The 25,037-nt window shown below is 32.9% G+C and overlaps 1 protein-coding gene across 2 annotated transcripts in view; it reads left to right on the top strand.

Annotated features, from left to right (window-relative positions):
* The window catches only part of NALCN (sodium leak channel, non-selective), a 513,455-nt gene that overhangs the window by 344,630 nt on the left and 143,788 nt on the right, over nucleotides 1-25,037 (top strand). For both annotated transcript variants that reach the window (XM_051984081.1, XM_051984080.1), the window contains exon 15: nucleotides 10,871-10,945. In XM_051984081.1, coding sequence (XP_051840041.1) covers nucleotides 10,871-10,945 — 75 coding nt within the window. The remainder of the gene's footprint in view (nucleotides 1-10,870; nucleotides 10,946-25,037) is intronic.

Below are 25,037 nucleotides of genomic sequence, written 5' to 3'. Positions count from 1 at the left end.
TCAAGATGCTAAATTTACAGGTTAATGAATTTTAAAGACCCTAACAGTATTTGCAGTTATAAAAACAACATAACTCATCAATCAATTAGAAAGAATAGTGAAAATAGGACTCTATTGGATGGTACTATGTCTCCTCTCTCCCTGTTCTTTGCTTCTACTCCACAAGAATCACAACAGGAGCCTTCTGTTTCTATCCTTGAGATCTTATGCACTCCTTTTCTACTTAATTGAGGATGTTTTTTATGCTGCTTCTTTTCTTTGTTTTTATTTTGACTCTTATTTAAATTTTTATTTTATCAATTACATGTAAAAACAATTTTAACATTCTCTTTCTCCAAATTTTGAGTTCCAAATTCTCTCCCTTCCTCTATCCTTCTCCCCCCATTGAGAAAGTAAGCAATTTGACATAGATTATAGATGGATCAAGTGAAACACATTTCAATGTAAGACATTCTGTGAAAGAAAACAAAGACAAAATTACCAAGAAAAATAAAATTAAAAAAATATATATCTTTTTATCAGCATTCAGACTCTACCAGTTCTTTCTCTGGAGATGATTACCATCTTTCATTATAAGTCCTACAAAATTGTCTTAGATCATCATATTGCTAAGTTGGTCATCATAGAGCATCGTACAATATTATTGTTAGTGTGTACAGTGTTCTCCAGGTTCTTCTCATTTTACTTTGCATCAATATATGTAAGTCCAGGCTTTTCTGAGAGCATTCTGTTCATGATTTCTTTAAGCATAATAGAATTCCATCTCTGTTGTTTTATGTGTGTGTGTGTGTGTGTGTGTGTGTGTGTGTATAAAACAACTTTTTCAGCCATTCCCTAATTGAAAAACATCCTCTCAAATTCCAATTCTTTTAGTATACCCAGTACTTTTTGTTTTTCATCTTTGTGATACAAACTTAGTAGTGTTATTACTTGGTCAAAGAGTATGCAAGATTTTATAGCCCATTAAGTATAGTTACAAATTGTTCTCCAGAATGACTGAATCAATATACAGCTTCACCAAAAAACACATTAGTGTATTAATTTTCCCATAGCCCCTCAACAGTTGTCATTTTCCTTTTCTATCATATTAGCCAATCTGACAAGTGGGAAATAGTAGTTCAGAGTTGTTTTAATTTGCTTTGCTCTCATAAATAGTGAGTTAGAGCATTTTTCTTATCTGACTTTAGTGTTTTGACTTTGATTTTCCCTCAGCCCAAACTGCCCTCTGTTCTATTAGCTCTCCCTTCTGCCACTCTTTTTCCTTCCTAAGATAGGTAGCAACACCCAACTAAGTGTATGTTATTCCCTCTAGAGAGTAAAGTTTACCCACTCACCTCCTTTCCCCTATCTTTATCTCCACTGTAAAATCTCTTTTAGGCTTCTTTTATGTCAGAGAATTTATCCCATTCTACCTCTCCCTTTCCCCTTCTCCCAGTGCATTCTTATTTCTCATCCCTTAATTTTATTTTTTACATAATCATACCATTACATCCAACTCACACCTTTGTTTTCTGTCTGTATATACTACTTCTAACTGTCCAGTAATGAGAAAGTATTTGAGTTATAAATATCATTTTTCCATGTTGGAATATAAACAGTTTAACCTTACAGAATCCTTTATGGTTTTTCATTCCTGATTTACATTTTATTCTATTTCATCTTGTATTTGAAAGTCAAATTTTCTATTCATCTCTGGTCTTTTTCATCAGGAATGCTTGAAAACCCTCTATTTCACTGAATATCCATTTTCTCCATGAAGTATTTGCTGGGTAGCTGATTCTTGGTTGTAATCCTAGCTTCTTTGCTTTCTGGAATGTCATATTCCAAGCCCTCTAGTCATTTAAAGTAGAAGCTGTTAAATGCTGTGTAATCCTGACCATGCCTCCCCATACTTGAATTGTTTCTTTCTAGATACTTGCAATAATTTCTCCTTGACCCAGTTCTGTAATTTGATTATAATATTCCTGGGCATTTTCATTTTAGGAGTTCTTTTAGGAGGTAATTGTTGGATTCTTTCCATTTATATTTTATCCCTTGGTTATAGGATAACTAGGATATAGGATATCAGGTTGTAGGATATCAGGTCAGTTTTCTTGAAAGATGATATCTAGTCTCTTTTTTTGATCATAGCTTTTATATAGTTCAATAATTCTGAAATTACCTATCCTAGATATATTTTCTAGGGCAATTATTTTTTCCAATGGGATATTTCACATTGTCTTCTATTTTTTCATTCTTTTGATTTTGTTTGATTCTTTCTTTCTTTCTTTCTTTTTTTCTTTCTTTCTTTTGTGCTGAGGCAATTGGAGTTAAATGACTTGTCCAGGGTCACACAGCTATGAAGTGTTCACATGTTCATGACTTCAGGGCTGCTGTTCTATCCACTGCACCACTTAGCTGCCTAATTATTTCTTGATGTATCATAAAGTCATTAGTTTTGCCTTGTCCAATTCTAACTTTTAAGGAATTTTTTTCAGTGAGTCTATGTTCCTACTTTTCTATTTGTTCACTTCTATTTTTTAGGGAGTTGTCTTCAGTGAATTTTTTATCTCTTTTTCCATTTAGCCAATTTTGGTTTTGAAGTTGTTTTTATCTTCTTTTCATTCATTAGGTTTTTGTTGCCTTTTTTACCATTTGGCCTATTCTGGATTTTAAATATTATTTTCTTCAGAATTTATTGTGCCTCTTTACCAAGTGTGTTTATGCTTTGCCATTATTTTTTATATCATTCTCATTGCTCTTCTCAATTTTTTCTTTACCTTTCTAACTTGCTTTTTAAGATCCCTTCTCAGCTCTTCACTGCCGAGATGAATTCATATTTATCTTGAGGTTTTTGGATGCAGGAAATGTGACTTGTCATCTTCTGAGTCTGTGTGGTGATATTCCTTGTCACTATAGTAAATTTCTATGATCAGAATTTTTTCTGTTGTTTTTTGCATTTTCTAACCTATATCCTGACTTTTAATTTTATACTAAAATGGGGTTCTGCTTCCCAAGTGAAGGGGGTACTGTTCTAAGCTTTATTTTGTTTTGTGCAGCTGTTTTCAAGAGTTAATTGTAGAAACCTGTAAATCTTTGGCTCTCCCAAGGTGATATAATCTCTTCTGTACTATGCACTAGTTTTTGAATTACTACAAGTACTTTTTTCATTCCTGGAACTGTGACCAAGGACCTTGTGGTTGCAAACTCTGATGTACTAGTATTCCTCCTCACACTGGGACTAAGATCTGGGATTGTAGCCCAGATTCAAGTAGAGTCTTGTCCATTGTTTTAGCAAAAAGAGACCTGTTGAATAAAAAAAATGCTCATTAATGTTACTGGACATGTGGTCCCTCTTGATATTGCCAACCATCCTCACCATCATTCTCACCCACAGAATTGAATTGAATTCAACTCAATTCACCTAGCACTTAATAAATGACTTCTTTGTGGGAAGATCTGTGCTAGAACTGAGAAAACAAAAACAAAATATTAAATAGTCCCATCCCCCCAAAAAACTATGAGTGATCATAGATTACTCAAGTGGAAAAGAAACAAAGTTGAACTGGATACTCTACATATTTCTGATGTCTAAAATCACTATTCTTTTTTATTTTTAATAGCTTTTTATATTTCAAAATACATGCAAAAATAGTTGTCAACATTCACCCTTGCAAAACCTTGTATTCCATATTTTTCTCCCTTCCTCCTTACCCTCCTCCTCTAGACAGCAAATAATCCAATATAGTTTAAGCATGTTCATTTCTCATAACTACATTTCCACATATATCATGCTGCACAAGAAAAATCACATCAAAAAAGATAAAAAAGAAAAAAACAACAAGCAAGCAAACAACAGAAGAAAAAAGTGAAAGTATTATATGGGATAACAGCCACATTCAGTCTCCATAGTTCTCTCTCTGGATACAGATGGCTCTGTCCATCAGAAGTGTACTGGAATTGGCCTGAATCACCTCATTGTTGAAAAGAAACAAATTTATCAGAATTGATTGTCATATAATCTTGTTGTTGCATATACAGTGATCTCCTAGTTCTGCTCATTTCACTTACCATTGGTTCATGTAACTCTCTCCAGGCCTCTATGAAATCATCCTGTTGGTCATTTCTTATAGAAAAATAATATTCCATAACATTCATTTACCATTACTTGATTGACATAAACATGATTGACAATATAAATGAAGCATAAAAATTGAATTAGTCATCTAATAGTGAGGAAATAGTATTTTATTAGGAACTTCCCCCCAAAATGACTAGAAGATACCCCATAACCTGTGGAAAGGGCCTCCAGATTTAAGATACTCTGTGAGTTTGTAACTACTGATAACCTTAGATTATAAGTCCTGACCAATGTGTTTAACTTGACAAATTAAGCAAGGGACAGGATTAATTCAAAACAAAATCATTTGATCAAGTAGCATAGCAATAAAAATGATTTCCCCATAATCTTGAGACATATTCTCCAAATGTACACACTTTATCAATAAAAAGTAGATTCATTTAGGAGTGTGAATATAGCTGTAGTACATCCCTAGAGAAAAACTCTATTGCTTCAGAACTGACTTTGTCTCATAATGATGTCATTGTAGTTCTTCTAACAGACCTCTCTAGTCTTCAATTAGTCAACCAATAAATCTGAAGTTCCTGCTATGTACCAGGTATTGTCCTAAGTGCTGGGGTCAAAAAGGAGACAAAAAATGTCCTCCATCATAAAGGAGCTTTCAGTCTATTGTGTTAGATGTTGTATAGTCTCTGCACAATATATGTGTGCTTTTACTCCCTGCCAGTCTTTCATTGCCAGCTTAGCATATTTATCTTATGGTAGGATCATTCCCAAACATGATGACAATGAGAATGAAATTCTTCTACTTTTCTAGCTTCAAATGCAGTCTTCTCTTCCTCATAAAAAAGGAATTCTTTTAACCTAAAGCTCAAGTTCCCTGAAAAAAAGCAAAGCCCCAAGACACATAATCATCAAATATTATGTATATGGAGTTAGGGGAGAAGGAACCATCCTTAGTACATAAAAGGGTTGTTGCTTTCTTTAGCTAAAATGGTATTTACTTTCTAAAAGAAACTGACTTGTTCCAATTGACAAGCTCTTTGAAGCACAAAACTACCCAACTTCAGACTCAAAATGATTTGTCAACCTCCATTTCTTCCCTAAAGGGAAAAAAATAATCATTGTGACACAATTTAAAATTCTTTATGGCTTTCTATTTAATGCGCAATTGTTAAATTGTACTTAATCAGCATCAAATTGGAGTTTATCAAGACTTCTTTTGGTCAGGAAACTCAAATTCTTTCCTCCCCAATTTTTCATTCAATTTTTTTTGGTCTCCAATGCAAATAAATGAAAGAAGACGAAGAGGGACAGGAATAAAAAAATTAAGGACAAAATTACTCTCTTCTCTCCAGTCCATTCCTGTTGATAGATGTATTTATAGACATATACAAATATATATACAAATACATCTATATATACAAGCATGCATATATACAATATATAAGCAAACTGCCTTACAAGCTAAAACAATACAAGCTCACAATTATATATGATTTATAGTTTCCAACACATTTTCCTTATGACCACCATTGCCATACTTCATGTAAAGATGAAGAAACTGAGGTTCGTGGGATTTAAATGACAGCCAAGAGAGCTAATACTTGAATCATTGGTTTTCTGATTGTGAATCCAAAATTCTTTCTCCTACACCAGATTGCATACCATTTCAATTTTATTACACCATTCTGATTCACACTTTCTAAGTTAAAGTCAAACTACACTACTCTTACAGGATTAACTTGTATTCTCCTGCCTCTGAGCATTTGTGAATGCTGTCACCTGAAAGACACTTCTCCATCATTTCTGACTGCTGAAACCCATTACTCTCTAACCTAGATGAGGTGTCACTTCTTTTAGAAAGCCTTTTTCTGCTCCTACCAACACCACTCTAACAGTGATCTTGACCTCCTGCTTTTTTTCTTTTTTCCCCCAAATATAAGCATTTATTTTTATTTTTTTAGTATCTTATCCCCCAAATTGCATATAAAAATGTTTTTCAACATTCATTTCTAAAACTGAATTCCAATTTTTTTTTCTTCTTCTGCCTCTCCCTTCCACATTGGTAAGACAAATAATTTGATACAGCTTATACATGTGTAGTCATAGAAAAAATTTTTCTATATTAGTCATGCTATAAAAGAAAACATGGATCAAAGTAAATAAAGACAATAAAAAATGTGCTTTGATCTGCATTCAGACTCCATTAGTGTCTTTCTCTGGAGATGGAAAACATTTCTCACCCTAAATTCTTTAGAGTTGTCTTGGGTCATTGATTTCTCACAATAACTAGGCCATTCACAGTAGATCATTTTATAATTGCTGCTACTGTGTACAGTATTCTGGTTTTACTCATTTCAGTTTGCATCAGTTAATGTTAAATTTTCAGATTTTTCTATGAGCATCTAGATCATTACTTCTTATAGCATCATAATATTTTGTCATAATGATATAGCACAAAATTTTCCAGCATCCCCCAATTTTGCCACTTAAAAAGAACTGACATAACTATTTGGGCATGTTCCAAATTGCTCTGCATAATGGTAGAATCAATTCACACTCCTTCAACAATGCATTAGTGTCAATTTTCCCACAATCCCTCCAACAGTTATCATTTCCTTTTTCTGTCATCCTAGCTAATCTGATAGGTATAAGGTAATACCTCAGAGTTGTTTTAATTTGCATTTCTCCTATCAATAAGAATTGATTACTTTTAATATGGCTATAGTTTTGATTAGATTATCTGAAAACTGTTTATATTTTTTTGATTATTTGTCAAGTGAAGAATGGTTTTTATTTGTAAGACCTTTGTTAGAGAAACATGCATCAAATTTTTTTCACAGTTATTGCTAACAATTCTCTTCATCCTGTTCGCACATCTATTCTCTTTTTCCTTTCACCCTGTCCCTCCTCAAAAGTATTTTGCTTCTAACTACTACCCTCCTCCCCCTAAAAAAAGATGCCCTTCTATGAATATCTTGCCTCTCTCCTATCCCTTTCCCTTCCTTTCCTGTAGGATAAGATAGATTTTATGCACAATTGAGTGTATATATATTATGCCCTCTTTGAGCCAATTTCAATGAGGGTAAGATTAAAGCATTCATGTTATATCCCTCATTTCCCCTTCACTAAAAAAAAATATTTATTGCATCCTTTATGTGAGAGAATGTACCCCATTCTACTTTTACCATTTCTCCTAATATATTTCTTTTTCTTACCCCTTAATTTTATTTTTAAATCTCATCCTATTATATTCAGTCCATACCTGTGCCCTCCATCTATCTATCTATCTATCTATCTTTCTATACTTTTTCTAACTGCCTAATAATAATTAAGTTTTTGAGTTGTGTCATTTTCTCATATAGGAATGCAAATAGTTTTAACCTTATTAATTCCCTAATGATTTCCATTTACTTTTTACTTTTTTATGCTTCTCCTGAGTCTTTTGTTTGGGAGCCAGATTTTCTCTTCTCTTCTGGTCATTTCATCAAGAAAGTCTAGAATTACATTGAATATTTATTTTTCCCTTGAAGTCAGTTTCACTATATAAATGATTTTGGGGTTATAATCTTAACTCCTTTGTTCTTCAGAATATCATATTCCAATCCTTTTCTATCCTTTTACGTAGAAGCTGCTAATTCTGGTATTATCCTAACTGTGGTACCATGACACGTGAATAGTTTTTCTGGATGCTTGCAATATTTTCTTCTTGACCTGGGAGTTCTAGAATTTGAATTCCTAGGAGTTTTTATTTTGGGATGTCTTTCAGGAAGTGATCAGTGGATTTCTTCAATTTTTATTTTACCCTGTGGTTCTAGAATATCAAGTCAGTTTTTCTTGATAATTTCTTGAAAGATGATATCTATTTGTTTTTTTTTTTTTTGATCATGACTTTGAGGAAGTCCAATAAATTTTTTTAATGATCATTCCTAGATCTATTTTCCAGATTGGTTGTTTTCCAATGATATATTTCACATTTTTTTCACTCTTTTGGTTTTATTTGATTATTTCTTGATCTCACAGAGTCATTAGCTTCTACCTATCCAAGTCTGATTTTTAAGGAACTGTTTTGTTCAATGAGTTCTTCTATCTTTTCATTCCATTTGGCCAATTATGGTTTTTAATGAATTCTTTTTTTCAATGAATTGTGAGGCTCTCCTTCCATTTGTCCAAGTCTGCTTTTCAAGACATTTTTCTCCTCATTTACATTTTTGTACCTGTTTTATCATATTCTTATGCCTCCTTTATCAAACTGCTCTCTCTTTTCATGGTTTTTCTGAGCTGGACCCTCATATGACCAAAGCAACAAAGTGCCTCAGTGTTAACAAAGAGATAATTTGTAATCTCTTTCTGACCAGTCTTCTTATCTATGGGCTGAGAGATCTGGAAGCCTTTATGAATTCAGTCCTGGTTTTGGGGGGCCTGATTTGCACTGTACTGCACTCCATTCTCACCTTGTTGCAACAGACCTTTCCTACTGACTTTCTAAGTTTGGGGATTTGAAGTTTTGTTTCATTCCATAATTCTGTGGGTCTGCCACTCCAGAATTTGTTTTAGGGCATTATTTAAAGTCCTTGCAGTTATTTGGGGGAAAGCTCAAGTAAATTATGCTTTTTTCTCTACCACAATGGCTCTGCCCATTCCCTTTATTTTTTTCTACAACACTTTCTCCAGTTGTGTCTTCATCAAATTCTACCTCATACCATATTTATTTTTAATAACATACAATACCTCATACCATATTTGTTTAAACTGTAAACTGCTTGAAGGCATTTTTAAAAATGTTAGTTCCCCTTACACCCACTCCAGACCTTTTTCTTTCTCTACCTTCTCATAAGATTCTTCATATACAGTGCTAATTGTGTTGATAAATGATTGCTAAAGTTATTTTATCTATCTAGTATAGTCTATATCTACAATTCTTCCCCATACAATTTTCTTAGTCAACAATCTGGGAATGTGTGTTCCCAGCATGGAATGTTCGAGCTAGAATCAAGAGGAACTGGAGTCAAATCTGGCCTCAGACATTTACTTGCTATGTGATGTTGGGAAAATGACTTACTCTTATTTGCCTCAGTTTCCTCATCTGTAAAATGAACTGGAGAAGGAAATGGCAAAGAAAGCTCCAAAGTCACTGAGAGTCAGACATGCCTTTAATGATTGAATGACACAAATAAGACTGTAGAGTAATATTGAAAGCTGAATACCAAAACAAGGCAACATCTATCTCATTAAATCAGTAAATAATAAACATTTTTAAATAGTATGGTATAGTACAGTATAGTATGGATAACTGGTGACACAGGAGATAGAGCACTAGGCTTGGAAATAGGATGACATTTGTTCCTGACTTCAAATCTGCTGGAGCAGGAATTAGCAAACCATTCAAGTATCTTTGCCAAGAAAATCCCAAATAGCCTCATGAAGAGTTGGGACCTTATGAAATGACTGAATAACAAAAAAAATCACAGACAGAAAGTGCTATAGTAATTAAGAAATGGGAAGGAACATTGTGGATGGGAGTGTCTGTGAATAGCTTAGACTTACAAGACTTCAGCTGGCCTTTAAGGATTTGGATGGACAAATGAAAAGAGGAAGGGCAAAGCTACACATGGAAGAATGTATATGAAGACTTGAAGATATTAGTTTGTGGATGGTCATTTAACCAATGTATCTAAAAGGACAATTTTCATATTAACAGAAAAATAGGGGAGAAAATAAAATGTTTATCACTAAACCTTAAAAAAAGCTGCAGCAGCAACTCTGTGAAGAAATCTTGCCTGGTAATTGGGTTACAATTCTTCATCTAAATTTATTTTCTCTTATTCTTTTCTCATTGGATATGAAGAAATCTTCAATCACTGATTAAGTTGCTTTGACCTTTTTAAGCAATTAATTTCATAGATGGAAAACACAATTGCTGGATATCTCTAAACAGCCAGTATCCCATGTCTTGAAACATACTCTCTCCTCACCTTTACCTCAGATCTCTTTTAAGGCTTAGCACAAGGCCCATATCCTAAAGAAGGCCTTCCTCTCCCCATCTGCCTAGGTTATCATATGTTTTGTTCATCAGTACACATGTTATTTTCACCAAAACAAAATGTAAGCTCACTGAAGGCAGGATTTTTTTTTACTTTATATTATTCCTAAGGCCTACTATGGTGCCAGTCATATAATAAGCTTTTAATAAATTCTAGATGACTGAATGCATGAATGAGGAGAAAAAGAAGTATGAGATATACAAAAGGGAAGATGTTAGTAAAATGGGCCAACATAATAGTTCCTTGTAATTAGAACTAATTAGGCAAATACAAATATAAAAAAAAATTTCTATGAAATGTAAGAACAAAAATGGTTTAAAAGCTAACTTTTGGTTCACTGTATTTCTTTTATTTTAATCATATAGTTCATTTTCTTTTATTTTAATCATATAGTTCATTTCTTTTATTTTAATCATATAGTTCATTTAATCATTATAGTTCATCATATAGAAAGAAGATTCAATTTGAGCAGCTATTTTCATAATAAAAAGTCATATTTTGTGTCGTGTTTTCAATGTGTTTTCATGTTTAGCTCTTAACAGATTTCATGTTAGTTTTCCAGTTTTCAATTTTCCCCCATTTAATAGGATACTGTATATTTGTAAACCACAGAAAGAATATATATATATATATATATATATATATATATATATATATATATATATATATATATATATATATATATATATATATGAATGATTAGGTTATTCCTGAGCATTGTGCTGTTTGTTTTGTTTTTAATCACTGTCTTATCATTTTATAGATTCTCCTGAGTTTGTTTGTTGCTGTTATTTTGGACAACCTTGAGCTTGATGAAGATCTGAAGAAACTTAAACAAGTAAGTAATTTTTGTGTGGTATCTGATTATTTGTATTAATGTTTTACATTTTTAAGAAAATGTGTTCCATGATTAATCAGAATATGGTGCCACTGAGAGAATTTTGATCTTAAAAGAGCTGGATTTTTGAAGTACTGAATAGTGTGGGTAGCTGAAAGTACCAACTTCTCTGTGAGATTCTACCCAATCTGCTCCTCAGTTAAGATACCAGCTCAACATCCATCTACAAAACTAGTCCAAAAAAGAAATGAAGGGAAGTGTGTTTCCATTGCAGATGCACTTCTTTTGCTACAGGTAAATCATTTGATATACTTGGTACTATTAGCATGCTGATATCTGTGATGGATATTTGGAGCACATTATCTATTATTAAATAATTCTTTAGTTTGGACTCTGTGCAGGACATCTGTCACACTGAGAAACATGAACATATTCTTAAGATCTTTACTTTGGACTGTTAGCTAGGAAAAAGTAGAAAAGTTGTATTATTCTTATTTTTAATAACAGAAAGGTGGAATAAATAGAGATATTAACTCATTTAAAATTTTCCATTATGTGGAAAATATTGGACAATAAGTAAATTAGCCTCAATTTAATACTGTCTGGATATTTTACTAGCTCTATCCCTTAAGAGCTCTTATTTATAAATGTGAGAAAACTCTTTTGAATAATAGAGTCCTGGCTTAACCTTTTTCACATCTCACAGAAAAAAAAAATGAAATGCTGTTGAAAAAACATTGCTAAGATACATTATGATTAATGTGAGAACCTCTAAAATATTTTGGGATATTCAATGACTAACTTTCCCTTCTGATATGCATAATGTAGCCATAGGAGTTAAAATTTTTGATTTATGTTTTATTTTCAGTACTCTTGATAACTTTCAAAATTCACCCTTTTAAAAAAATTATTTAATTAATAGTAATCTTCAAGTTTGTAGACTAGTGAGCCAAATTAAAGTTTGTACTTTCATGAATGTTAGTTTATATGGAGTCATAAAACAACACATGGTTCTAATTATCAAAAGGAATTATGTTTTCCAAAAGTCTTTTAGGTTTTTTAAATTAAGCTGTGCAATAGGTACATAGATGTATGTGCAAAAATTGTAAATTGTTTTCATATATCGTCATAAATAGTGGTCCCTTGAACCAAGAAAATGTCTGTCCTCCTATTCTAGGCACTTGAAAACCTGGAGAGCTGAACAAAGATTTCTTACTTTTTAGATTAGCTTCAACTGGGAGTGGGGGGAAGGGAGAGAAGAGAGAAACCAATTAAAAAAACTTTCCAGCACTTTGAAATGAGACTTGATTTAATCAATGGTAATCCTAAATACCTGTCTTTTTCATTTATTTGCATTGAGTAATTATTGGTTTATAACCTTTCTCCAATTCACTATAATAATATATCATATCTGAAATTTTGTCCAAGAGGTAAGTTACATAATTATCTGCGACTATTCCTGTTGTTAACAAGAAAGAGAATTATTCCATGTCTAACTTTCTTTATAGACACCATATATTTATGGCTTCCAGGGTCAGAAATGAACAGGGTGAAGGTATTCTGGGGTTAAATTATAAAAAACAAGTTTCTGGGCACAATGAAACCTTCATACTGTTGATTTGAGAACCAAGAGCAAACCTAATGCAACATCTCTTACCTTGACATTCTGATCTTTAGTAGGACCAGTAACTTTTGTTACCTGAAGACTAATCTCTGAACATCTTAATCCTTCATTTGGTCTTTTGTCCAGGTTTATAATGTTGTACTGGCATTCACTAAGAGGAAAAGGTTTGGCATGAAATGAATTTATTTTTTATTTATTCAAAAGATGGCATGCTGGGCAGAATATGAAGGGACACAAAATGGTATTTTGTTTTGTTTTGTTTTGTTTTCTTTCAATAGTCCTCAAACAGTGGCAGCAACAACCAAAATCTTGGTCAGAATAATAACAGTCCAGAACATCCTCAGTGTCATTGAAGTAAATATAAAATAAATTCTCTGCAACTTTGCCAAAATGTACTGACAATTTATCTATTGGCATTTGGCTGTAACTTAATCCAGATATATTCAAAGAGAGACTTATTCTTGCCTAACAGACCAGGCTCAGCTTTCCAAATCCAATTATAGACTATATTTTTAAGTTATGTATTTTTCTATTACCATTTTGTGAACTGTATTAAAATACATAGATTTTGAACAACCAATGGAGGAAAAATCTAATTCACATGTGTATTTATCCTGTAAGTATAATAGAAACAATTTGAAGTTCCAACTTTAACAGAGTTTTCCAGTATTCATTGTCCCTCACTGATTTTTTAACATTTGTAAACGTAAGATTTTATTAGGTAGCAGGAAAATAAATCAACACAAGAAGAATTTGGGTTTCAAGTTTATCTGTTGAAGCTAACTTTCAAATTTCTCTAGTGTTGAGATTTTCTTCAGTATTTCAGTTTGATATAATTTACTAGCAGATAAAACTCCCATCCTGACATGTATCAAATGCTCAGAAAATTTTGTTGAATGAAAGTTAAATCAATATGCCTCCTGATAATGAGACTTGCTTTCTGAACCATATAATTATAATAGATTGTATGCTATATTACTCTGAAAATAACTCATCTATTACATCCCATGAATAAATAACCTCTTGGTTAACTACTGAGTTGCTCTCCATGATGCTTTGTATTTGAGAGAATGGGGAGCTATATGGATACAACCAATTGTTCTTGCCCACAGTGTCAAGGACCCTTTTCAAATGCATACAACCATTTGGTCATTGAAAAGCACAATTAGAAATAATGTAACAATAACAAAAATTTTGAGGCCAGAGATTGTTTTTGCTTTTTCTTTGTATTTCTAGTGCTTAGCCCACTTCTTAGCATAGTTTTCTTCATAATGCTTAGTGATTGCTAGCTTGCTGTTTGCTAATTCATATTATTTTCTTAAAATTGAGCTAAAATTATGTATTTACTCAGATGATTGGGGTGATTTGTATTTCTTACATCTAAACTCTCAGCTGCTATCTTTAAAAGAAGTATGGACCCATACACTATTACAATTTAAAATGTTCTTGATCCTCTCTTTTACCAGCCTTGTTGCTAATTTTCAATAGGTTGTTCCTTCATTTTCCATCTCCTTCATTTCAGTATCCCTAATGATTCTGACCTTTATTACAAGACTTGTTTAAAGGATTTCAATGCAAAGACTTATTAATGCATAGGAAAAAAGGAAACTTTTAAGGACTCCTTTTTTGTTGTTTATCTGCGACCTTCAAAAATCCTCTATAAAGTTGTATTCGATTTTTCAGTTATTTTGTTATTAAACTGAAGACTTGTCATTGAGGTTTTAATGTGTATAATCTTTGTGGTTATTGAAATTCAGAAATAATTAGCTTGGTGAAAGTAGCAAAGGAAATATACTGGTTTTAGTTCCAGAAAAGTGTTATACAAAATCTCCCAGAAATATTTGTGGATTTTTAAACTATAAAGATTTACTATTATTAATATAATTATGTAAAGATTTACATTAATGCATCAACTTCATATCATCTTTATGCTAAATCTTTATTACATATATATATATGTATATACATACATATATATTTATAAATAAGAATATGTGAATATACTTTTATATTAACATCTGTGCTTATTATATAATCAATGGTGTTCTTTCTTCCATATTCATTTTCTTTCTATAAGTCTCTGGGCACAGGGACCACTTCTGAGTAAAACTAAACAAATTCCAGTACAATATAATATCAGATGCTGCCTTTTTTGTATGTGTTTTTCATGCACACTAATTTACAACTGTGCTTCCCTGATCATTATGCACACCAACGCTGTTGTTTGAAGGAACAAATTTTCCTAAAGAAAGTATGGAAAAGAAAAAAAAAAGTAAGACTTTAGAATGAGGTATTTATTCAATAGCTTTCCAGCAAAAAGATGAGCCAAGAAAATCTTCACACTGATCTCATGTAAGTTTTGTACTTCCCATAAAACTAGATAGTTGAGATTATAGAAAATAAACCCATTAGAATTTATATTGTATGTTAAATATTCTACATGATTTCAGATAGCTGCCTTGGTCACAATTGCTTTGTGAGACTACAGATACATGGTATATTTTCTTCTTTATTTGGAAATTAATGATAAAAATTATTTATCTGATGTTTTACAGTACATGTAAAAGTGAAAAGTGGTTTAAATTTTTCCCCATTGTGCCCCCATACAAATTAATGTACTTATATAAATTATTATGAATTGTCAGCTAGCAGGATCAAAAACTCAAGATAATCATCAGCAGAAGCCACAGCAAACAGAATATTGTAACAAATATAGGCTGTGCCATAAGAAACCCTCAATAGGAGTGTTGAAAGGGCCTAAAAAACTCCCATACTGAGGAAAGAGATAAATTTCAGCTGGATGAAGTGAGTTTCAGGTACCAAGACCTACGCTGGTCATGCCCTTATGTGACATTTAAGCATCATCAGAGCAACTAGTTAAAAGAAGTAGATATGAAAATGCAGGAACCAGCTGAAAAGCTTAAGAAATAATAGCACAAAGGAGAAAAAGATTCAAGAGAAAATGGAAGATAAAGTTCTATGTCTTGGGAGACAGCTGCAAGAAGAGACTATTCAGTGTGCTTAAATCCAGAGAGAGAAAAGTACATCTTCAAAGAATGCTAATGTGACAGGATGCAATGCCTCAACAGTCTAAGAATTTGGATTGGGTCTTCTGTTTCTTTGGTTACTTCTCCAAGCACGTACTATGACATTTTGCACGCTTTACAAGCTTGCTGACTGACTGGATAAGATGACAGTTTTGCATACTTAAGGATTTTTTAAAAAGCAGACTGGCAAGAATGATAAATGGGTACTTAATAGCACAACTTTTATTCTGTCCCTAAAATATCCCTGTAGAAAGAATTCATAAGGTATTACCACTAAGAATCTAACTCTCCATTGCCTCTTTTCCAATATTGAAATTGTTTGTTTTTTCAGGAAATCAGTGTAAAGTGACTTGCCCAGGATTACACAGCTAGTAAGTGTCTGAGGCACTCAGTTCCTTCAGATTCCAGGGCCATTGGTCTATCCATAGTGCCACATAGCTGTCCCAGTATTGAAAGGAATTTTTTTTAATTAGAATTCCTCTATTACCACTGTATTTTTGTTATGCTTATACCTAATATTTTTATTCTCAGATGTCTTGTTTTAATGAAGTGATCTTGGGGCATCTAGTTGGTGGAAGGGATAAAGCACCAGCCCTGAAGTCAGGAGGACCTGAGTTCAGATTTGACCTCAAGACTTTTAACACTTCCTAGTTGTGTGGTCCTGGGCAAGTCATTTAACCCCAGTTACCTGAGCAAAAATAAAATAAAAATAAATAAATAAGTGATCTTGAAGGCAAATCTTGTCCAACTGGAAGAGCTTCACAGAAGGGTTGTATATTGGCTTGAGAAAAATTTGGAAAGATTAATGACTTTTTCAGTCAGAGTAATTCTTAATGGTTAGATTATAGAAAAGACTTACACAGAGCAAATAAATATTCAAATGGTGGTCAGAAAAAAGCAGTACAAGATGGGCAGTTAGACATCACAGTGGAAACTAAGTCAAAAATATCTTTGGTTCTTGAAAAAGACATTTGGGCATCAAGAAATGTGTAAACTAGGTTTACCTCCATTTATGCTTGTGTAAGTTTCAAGATAAAACTTTCAACTATACTGTGTAGTTTCTTTATATAAAAAGGTAAGCATAAATCCTAGAGTCAGAAGGATCCAAGTCTGAATCCAGCCTCAGACACTTACCCCAGTTGCCTCACACATACACACCATACCAGGACACTCTCTAGTTCTCTCTCAAGAATTTTAGAATTAATTGCATGATGTGGAAGACACTATCCAAGGACTTCCCTACACAGTGTACCCTCTTTAGAGAAGGTTCCATGTTTTATGGGCAAAGCAAAGTTGAAGTAGCTCAAAAAAGAAAGGAAATGCAAAAAATTAGAAAATCCATTCCACCTGTTCACATGGATTATTTGTGCCCAATCTGTGAGTATTTCAGACCTGTGTTGGTTTGATCAGTCACACACACTGTAACTTGACCCTAACATAGTAATATCATTTTGGTCCTCTTTGAGAATGAAGGACAAAATCACCTCTGATTCTTTGATTACTAGGATATAGAGTGGGCTACAATCTTCATGGGTGGAAGAAGGACCTTGATGGAAACATAAATCTTTATACTACAAAATAATTATTTTTTACTTACAAAACACTTGTGCTGTTATCGTTTCCAGATCATCTTATGAAATAAGAACCAAGGCTGTTATCAAAACTACACAGCATAGTTGAAAGTTTTATCTTGAAACTTACACAAGCATAAATGGAGGTAAACCTAGTTTACACATTTCTTGATGCCCAAATCTCTTTTCCAAGAACCAAAACTGTTTTTGACTTAGCGTCTATCCAAGAACCATCCATAAACTTAAAATTATGATTTCACATAATTCAAGAAATCACAAATGTAGAGTTGGAAGAAAAATTTAAAATCTTTCATTTTACAAATGAAGAAACCAGAATCCAGAACAGTAAAGTGAATTTTCCAATATTACATAAATATTAAGTTGCAGAAATATGACTGTAACTAAAACTTGATTCCAAACCAAGAAGACTTTATACCATATCACAGTAGTTCGCACAATTTGTAATCTTCTATTTCTGCCTTTCTTCAGTCCTGATTTTTGGCTGCTATCCATGATTATTTTGCCTGAAAAGAAGTGTGATAACATTCCTCTCCTTTCTCCATTGTTTTCTTTATGTGTGAGGCAGGACTCTTCTTGCTATCAAAACACAGTTGAGTTTTTTCTTCCTCATATATTCCTTTATTTAGTGTGATTCATGATATAACAAGATAGCTATTAATTTGACATTTATTTCACTTGTCTTTCCTCAAAATAGCATATCACAGAATTTAAATGGGAGAGTAGATAAAGCTTTGGGCCTGCAATAAGGAAGATTTAAGTTCAAATCCATACTCTCATTAGCTGTGTGTTCCTCACCAAATCACTTAATCTCTGTCTGCCTCAGTTTCTTCATCTTTAAAATATAATAGCATCTATATTCCAAGGATTGTTGTGAGGATAAACTGAGATAATATTGATATAAACTGAGTAATATTGGTAAACCTCAAAGTGCTATATAAATGCTAGCTTTATTATTGTTGTTAATAATATGAAAATTTTCACTCTATTTATTTGAAAAATATAGGGATTTACAAAAATGTGGAATGTTGCAAATATTTTTCAGGTATTTATAGTGTAAAAATAAAATGCATCAAGGTTTTTTTAAAAATGTAGAGGTATAGTAAACTTGAAGTAGCGTTATAACCCCTCAGTGTTTCTGGATAAGTCATATAGAATTTCTTACATCAAGGACATTTAAAAAAATGATTTTATTGGAAACTATAAACTATAACTGAAAAAGCATGTACATAAACTCCCATGAGGAAGAATGGAGAGACAAAGACAGAGACTGGGACAGCGACAGAAATAGAATAAACCAGTACTCAAGAAACTTATTTTAAAAATAACCTTACATTCCTTTTCTTTATGATTTATCTATAGCTAATCATCAAGATATAAATATGTCTATATATCTGTATCTTGTGTCTGGACGTAGCTGTTTACATAATATTTTTCCCCATTAGACTATAAACTCCTTGAAGGCAGAGACTTGTTTACCTTTGTTTATATCCCCAGCACTACAAATAATGCTTGGGTCATACTAACTACTTATTTAACTTGATTTGGCACACACAAAAAGTCAGAGCTCTAACCATAGATTTCGAAAAAATACTAAATCATTTAAACTGTATTACAGGATGATATAGCTATTTAAATGAAAGAATGGGTTACATGGGTAGAACTATAAAATGTTACAAACTAAAGCAACCTTTTTAATAGCCTGAATGATTTCTTAACCTAGGCATGGACTAATATATATGCCGTTAAACACACACACACACACACACAGAGAGAGAGAGAGAGAGAGAGAGAGAGAGAGAGAGAGAGAGAGAAAACAACTATATAGAATCTATTAAGTCCCAAGGGAACCATGGGAAGCTTCAGGAAAAAAATAATGAGAAAAGAAAATGGTAGATAGTGTGTGTAGATTAAATTCAAAGATATGATTTTTTTTTAAATTTCAGCTCTAATGAAAGTTTTATTCACATCCTAAAACTAAATTTGATTACTTTTCATTTTTGATAACTCTTCCTGGTATGTGTGGCAGAGCTTGTCTGACAGGGAAGGTCAGGGAAAGAGTTGTAGAGACTGTGGAGAAAATGTTAGTTTCTTCTTAATAAGGTCTCCAATTTTATTTTAAGAGTTTTTCTTATCCTTATTCTTTCACTCTATCTTTCTTTCATCTCTGTTGCTAGGCATGAGTTTGAGTAAAGGGTGTGCCTAGATACATTGTATTGTCTAAAAAAATCATTTAAAAATCATAATTTTGCTTTTTAATTTTATAATTTTAGTTTTAAGGTATAGATTATTATATTATGTATATGCTTAGTTTAGTCTTTAATTTTAATAAAATTTTAAATAAATATTTACCTTTAACAATTATTGTTTCTAGCTTATCCTATGAAATAAGAATTATCATAACCTTTTATATATAAAGAAACTGATACAGCATAGTTGAATGTCTTGTTTAGAACCTTACACACACTTGAAACATAAAATCTTACAAAAATAGTTGTTGAAAACCCTTTATTGTTCTTGGAAAAAATAAAGTACTATTAAGAAAAAAATAAATTTTCTTTATTTTAAAACATTAAATGTGTAGATAATATCCCAGTCACTAATACAGGTAGTCAATGTGTGACTTATCACCCAGGAGACGTAGTAGCATCAGGTTTACTTATACAGGATCCTAATAAGCAGCCTCGTGATAGTCACCCAGGTTCTGACTCCAGACCACAAAAACCAGAAATATATTGGAGCAAGAGCAGCAGCAACATACATTTGACACATAGTGGGGCTGTTCTTCATACCCTGTGGCAAAACCGTCCATTCATATCTTTTATAAGGCTCAGCTAAATTGACACTGGGCACCGAAAAGGCAAATCTCTTCATATCCTCCTTATCCAGAGGAATGGAATAGAAACAATCCTTGATGTCTATAACCCAAAGAGGCCATTCTCTAGGAAGCTGAGTAGGAGATGGAAGTCCAGGCTGAAGAGTTCCCATAGTTTCCATCTGTTCGTTCACTTTTCTTAAATCAGTGAGCATCCTCCATTTTCCGGATTTCTTTTTTACAACGAACACTGGTGAATTCCAAGGACTTAGAGAAGGTTGTAAATGCCCTTGTTCAAGCTGCTCCTGTACTATATCTAATAAGGCCTGAATTTTATCGCTACTTAAGGGCCACTGTTCTATCCACACTGGTGTATCAGTTTTCCATTGGATAGGAATAGGTGAAAGTGTTGGCAGGCCTTCAACAGCAGCCCTGCTTAAAAAACCGAAGTACTCATTTTTAACCCCAATTGTTGTAAAACGTCTCTTCCCCACAGATTGATGGGGATTTTTTCAACTATAAAAGGAGTAAAAACTCCTGTTTTGCCTTCAAAAGTCCATCTCATAGGGGCAGCACTAACTTCAGCTGCTATTGATCCTCCTACTCCAGACATATAGGTATCTGCTTTAATCTTTGGCCAGTGACTGGGCCAACTGGCACCTCTAATAACTGTACGATCCGCACCTGTGTCTACCAATCCTTCCAATGGTAGGCCATTTATATAGATAGTGAGCATAGGTCGGTCAGCCGTTACTGCTGCTGTCCAATATATTTCTGGTTTTTGTGGTCTGGGGCCAAAACAACTTCTTGTAAAATTAGATCAACTCTAATTACTTAGCAGTTAGTAAGGATTCCAACAATTAAAAGAAAGAAAAACAAAATAATTTTTTTAAAAAAAATTAATGGTAAAGGTGCAATTCTGAGTCAAAGAATCAGAGATTAGAATGCAGGAGGAAGTTTGTCCTGGGCCCATAATGGTTTGTCTTCTGTCCCTCTTTATACTTACTTCAGTAACTGGAAGCAGCTCCAAATCCAAAGGAGCATATAAGTAATTGAATTTTACTATGGAATAGGAAGAATAAGAGGGCAGCTAAGTAATACAATGAATAAACTATGTATTTCCAGACCAATCTCTTGTCCAACAGGAGCAAAAGGACGTTCTTGAGATCAAATATGCCCTCAGACATTCAGACATATCTTGAATAGGACACTAAACCCTTTTTGACTCAAGTTTCCATATCTATAAAAGTGAGCTAGAGAAGGAAATGATAAAACACTCAAAGGTCTTTGCCAAGAAAACTCCAAATGGGCTCAAAAAGAGTCAGACATGACAAAAATGATTGAACAAGAAACACATGTTATTATGTCTTACATAAATTTTTAAATTAGAAAGGACCTGAGGGATCATTTATTTAGTCTAGACCCCTAAATTAACAAACGAGAAAATTAAGAATCAGGAGAGGAAATGACTAGCCAACATCACACAAATAATAGGAGAAAGAGCCAATACTTAAACCCAGAGCTCAAATCTAGAGCTGGATGGTATGATAGATAATGTGTTAGACAGAGAGTCAGGGAGACTTAAATTGAAACACAGCCTCAAATCCTTTCTGCCTATGTAATTCTGAAACTATCTTGAACCTCTATCTCAGTTTCCTCTTCTATAAAACAGGGATAATAATAACACTTATTTCCCAGGATTATTGTTTGGATTTTTATAAAAACCTATATTTGTAAAGTGTTTTGCAAGCCTTAAACATAATTGCTATCAATCTTTCACTTTGATTATACTGGTTAAAGATGGACATAGAGATGTTATAAGGTAGAATGTATGCAATGAAAATGTTCTGACCATGAAGATATTCTTAAATATATTTATATAATTGAAAAATACTGAGGAATTAGTCTCTTTTTACAGATGGAAACTAAAAGACTGCACAATAAAAAGTCTTAATATTTCACTCCAGTACATATCTTGTGGTCAGCAATAAAAACAGTAGCTTGGTTTTATTTTAGCTGACTAAAAACAGATTCCCTTGTCCCTAGTTGTTTTTTTTGTTTGTTTGTTTGTTTTTTTGTCAAGGGGAAGAAGAGTTGGAGTGGGCATAAAAAGGTCCTAGAATCTAATCAGTGGCCTTATCCACTGGCATCTTAGCAGGTGATTTCTCACTGTAGTGTCATCCTATCTCACACATAAAACTATGTTTATGAGCTTTCGTGACCTACCTGAGATTACCCAGTGGGCATTTTTTGGTTCTGTTTCTCTAATTATATAGTGATTCTTTACTGCTTTTCTTGCCATTTCTCCCACAACATTTTTGTGAAGTAAGTAATCTCTCACTTGAAAAAGAGGGAGAGCATGGAAGAGTAATTTGCCCAGGCTCATATTTATAGCAATAACTCCAACTCTGTATCCCTGGGGTTCTAGCCCTTTACTTTACTAACTGAACTTGGCTTGATACAGCTCTTCTCATCAAGAGTATAAAATTGTAAGAACTCAGAACTTTCTACATTATCAAAGATAACAAAGGAGATAATTAACTAAGAGAAAGCTAACACATTTGCTGGAGTTCCTTTCAGTGGCAATAGGAAATTATTCTGTTAAGATGGGGAAGTGGGGGAGAATCGATTTTAAGCAGGGGTTATGTGTATGATGTTCCACTCTCAAAAATGAATGAAGCCTCTGCCTCAGTTGCTTTAAAGTGTTAATAAGAAGAGATACCAGTAATGTGTGCCCTGTTTACAATAAAACAGTACCACATGTATACTTTTTTGAAATTGCCCTTTCTTTCTTTCTTTCTTTCTTTCTTTCTTTCTTTCTTTCTTTCTTTCTTTCTTTCTTTCTTTCTTTCTTTCTTCTTTTTTTCCTGAGGCAATTGGGGTTAGGTGACTAGCCCAGAGTCACACAGCTAGGAAGTGTTAAGTGTCTGAGGCCAGATATAGCTTCTATTCCAATAGAGCTTTCAGCACAGTAGGGAAAAAAAGACATAATCACCAAATAATTCTTTGACAATATAAAATTTGATAATTATATGAGAAAGGTTGAAAAGACTGAAATAATACAAACTCATATTTAGGTAGTTATTTAAATAAACAAAATGTTTTCTTCCCTATGAAACATGTAGTACAAGAATTATTCTTCCTGTTTTATAGGTGAGGGCTCAAACTGATGAACTTACCACATGGTTATACTTTTATTAAATGGGGATAATAATATCATCTACCCCCCAGAGTTGTTATTGTTATAAGGATCATATGAAATATATATAAAGTGTTTGGCAAACCTGAAAGTGCTATGTAAATTTTAATATTGTTGTTGTTATTAAATTACATTATTTTACATTATATGAATTATATTTTCTAATGTTATTATGAGAAATAATCCCTACTCTATTCTAATCAATATAATCAGTTTGATAGACTCATATCAAAATTTTATATATTAAGTCCCAGAACTGAGCTATACAGTCTAAGTTCACTTGTTCAATCAGAAGAATGTAACTAGAAGCCTTCTACACTTGTTTTTCCTTGTCAAGGTGGCCCTTTAATAAAGAGACATTGGCTCAGAACTCTGCCTCAGTCTTTTATCATAGGTGGGATATTTTTAATTTGCACATTATATTGTTATATTGTTACATATCACATGTTACAATGTTGTATCATATTATATCATATCATATATCACATACATTATATCATATACATTCCATCATATTAGAGTGTCATAATTGAGACTTGTACCCAGTTCTCATAAACTAAAATCAGAGCTTTTTCACACACCCACCAGTTTAGGCACTCAGACTAAAGAGAAATCCCTCCTGGCTAGAATTATCAAAAAAGGCTTCCAGAGAAAGACAGTGTTTTGTACAGTTCTTGGAGAATTTTTGAAATTTCAGATGAGTGAAAGGAAAGGAAGAATTCTAGGCCTAACAAATACAAAAACAAATAGGTGAAGCTATTTACATATTTAGGGAGTAGAAAGTAGTTTCTGCTCTCTCTTTCTTATTTTTCCAACACTTTCAGTGCTAGCTTCTTTATATTTTTTCTATCTTCTGTCTTATATTCCTTTTCCCATCTGCTATTTCTTTGTAAATTGTCTGTCCTCCAAAAGAATGCTTCTAGTAAGAGAGTAACATTGGTTATCTTCTGAAAAAAACAATACTGGTGCTAGAATTGAATTAGTTAACTTCTTTTTGGGCACCATTAACATTAATTATTGATAATTTCTATATACTTAGATTTTTTGATAAACCTATGTTCTCTTCCATATCTGTATCATCACCACTACTTTATAATTTGTATCTTTGTATTTCATAACCTCCATACAAACCTCCACAGAAGTTCAACCCTGGAGCCTTTTCCAGAATTATTTTAACTCTTAAAGGATGGATTAATACAAGTTGTTTATACAACTATTTTGTACTCTGCGTAATATGCATTTTCATATACTTAGTTTTCCTAATGTACATTGAGCAGTCTATTTTGCCTTATTTTGTATTATTTGTTTGTAGCCAATGTTGTATGGAATTTTTTCCCTCATTTTTAATTTTTATTTTGACCAAAGCCTAGGCTATGAACTAGGAGTAGAGAGTTGGAAACAGGAAAAGTCTTTAATATGGACACCATAGTACCATGAAAGTAGACACATTTTTTTCTTTATATTCCCTCATGAAACATTTAAAGACCATTTTTGAGGAAGCCATCAGGAACCACGGAGATTGATGAAGTTTCTGGACTACTTTCTAACCCCGTCCCTTTGATGATACCTCCATAACTCTTATTTACATCTTTCTTCCTTGGGAAGTTGAAAAAACATACAATGAGAATCAAAAGTGAAACAGAAAGAGGGGGTGGAGACAGATAGAGAAAGAGGAGAGGAGAGGAGAGGGAAGGAGAGAAGAGAGGAGGGGAGGGGAGGGAAAGGGGAAAGATAAGCACTGTAATTTTTTTATCCATGAAAAAGTTAGTAGAACAATATTAAAGTATACAAAGTTTCCCCTGAAGTTCCCTCCCTTCA

This window comes from Antechinus flavipes, chromosome 3 (genome assembly GCF_016432865.1).
Source record: "Antechinus flavipes isolate AdamAnt ecotype Samford, QLD, Australia chromosome 3, AdamAnt_v2, whole genome shotgun sequence".
NCBI classification, from domain to species: Eukaryota; Metazoa; Chordata; class Mammalia; order Dasyuromorphia; family Dasyuridae; genus Antechinus; species Antechinus flavipes.
This window is presented reverse-complemented; position numbering and strand designations above follow the sequence as displayed.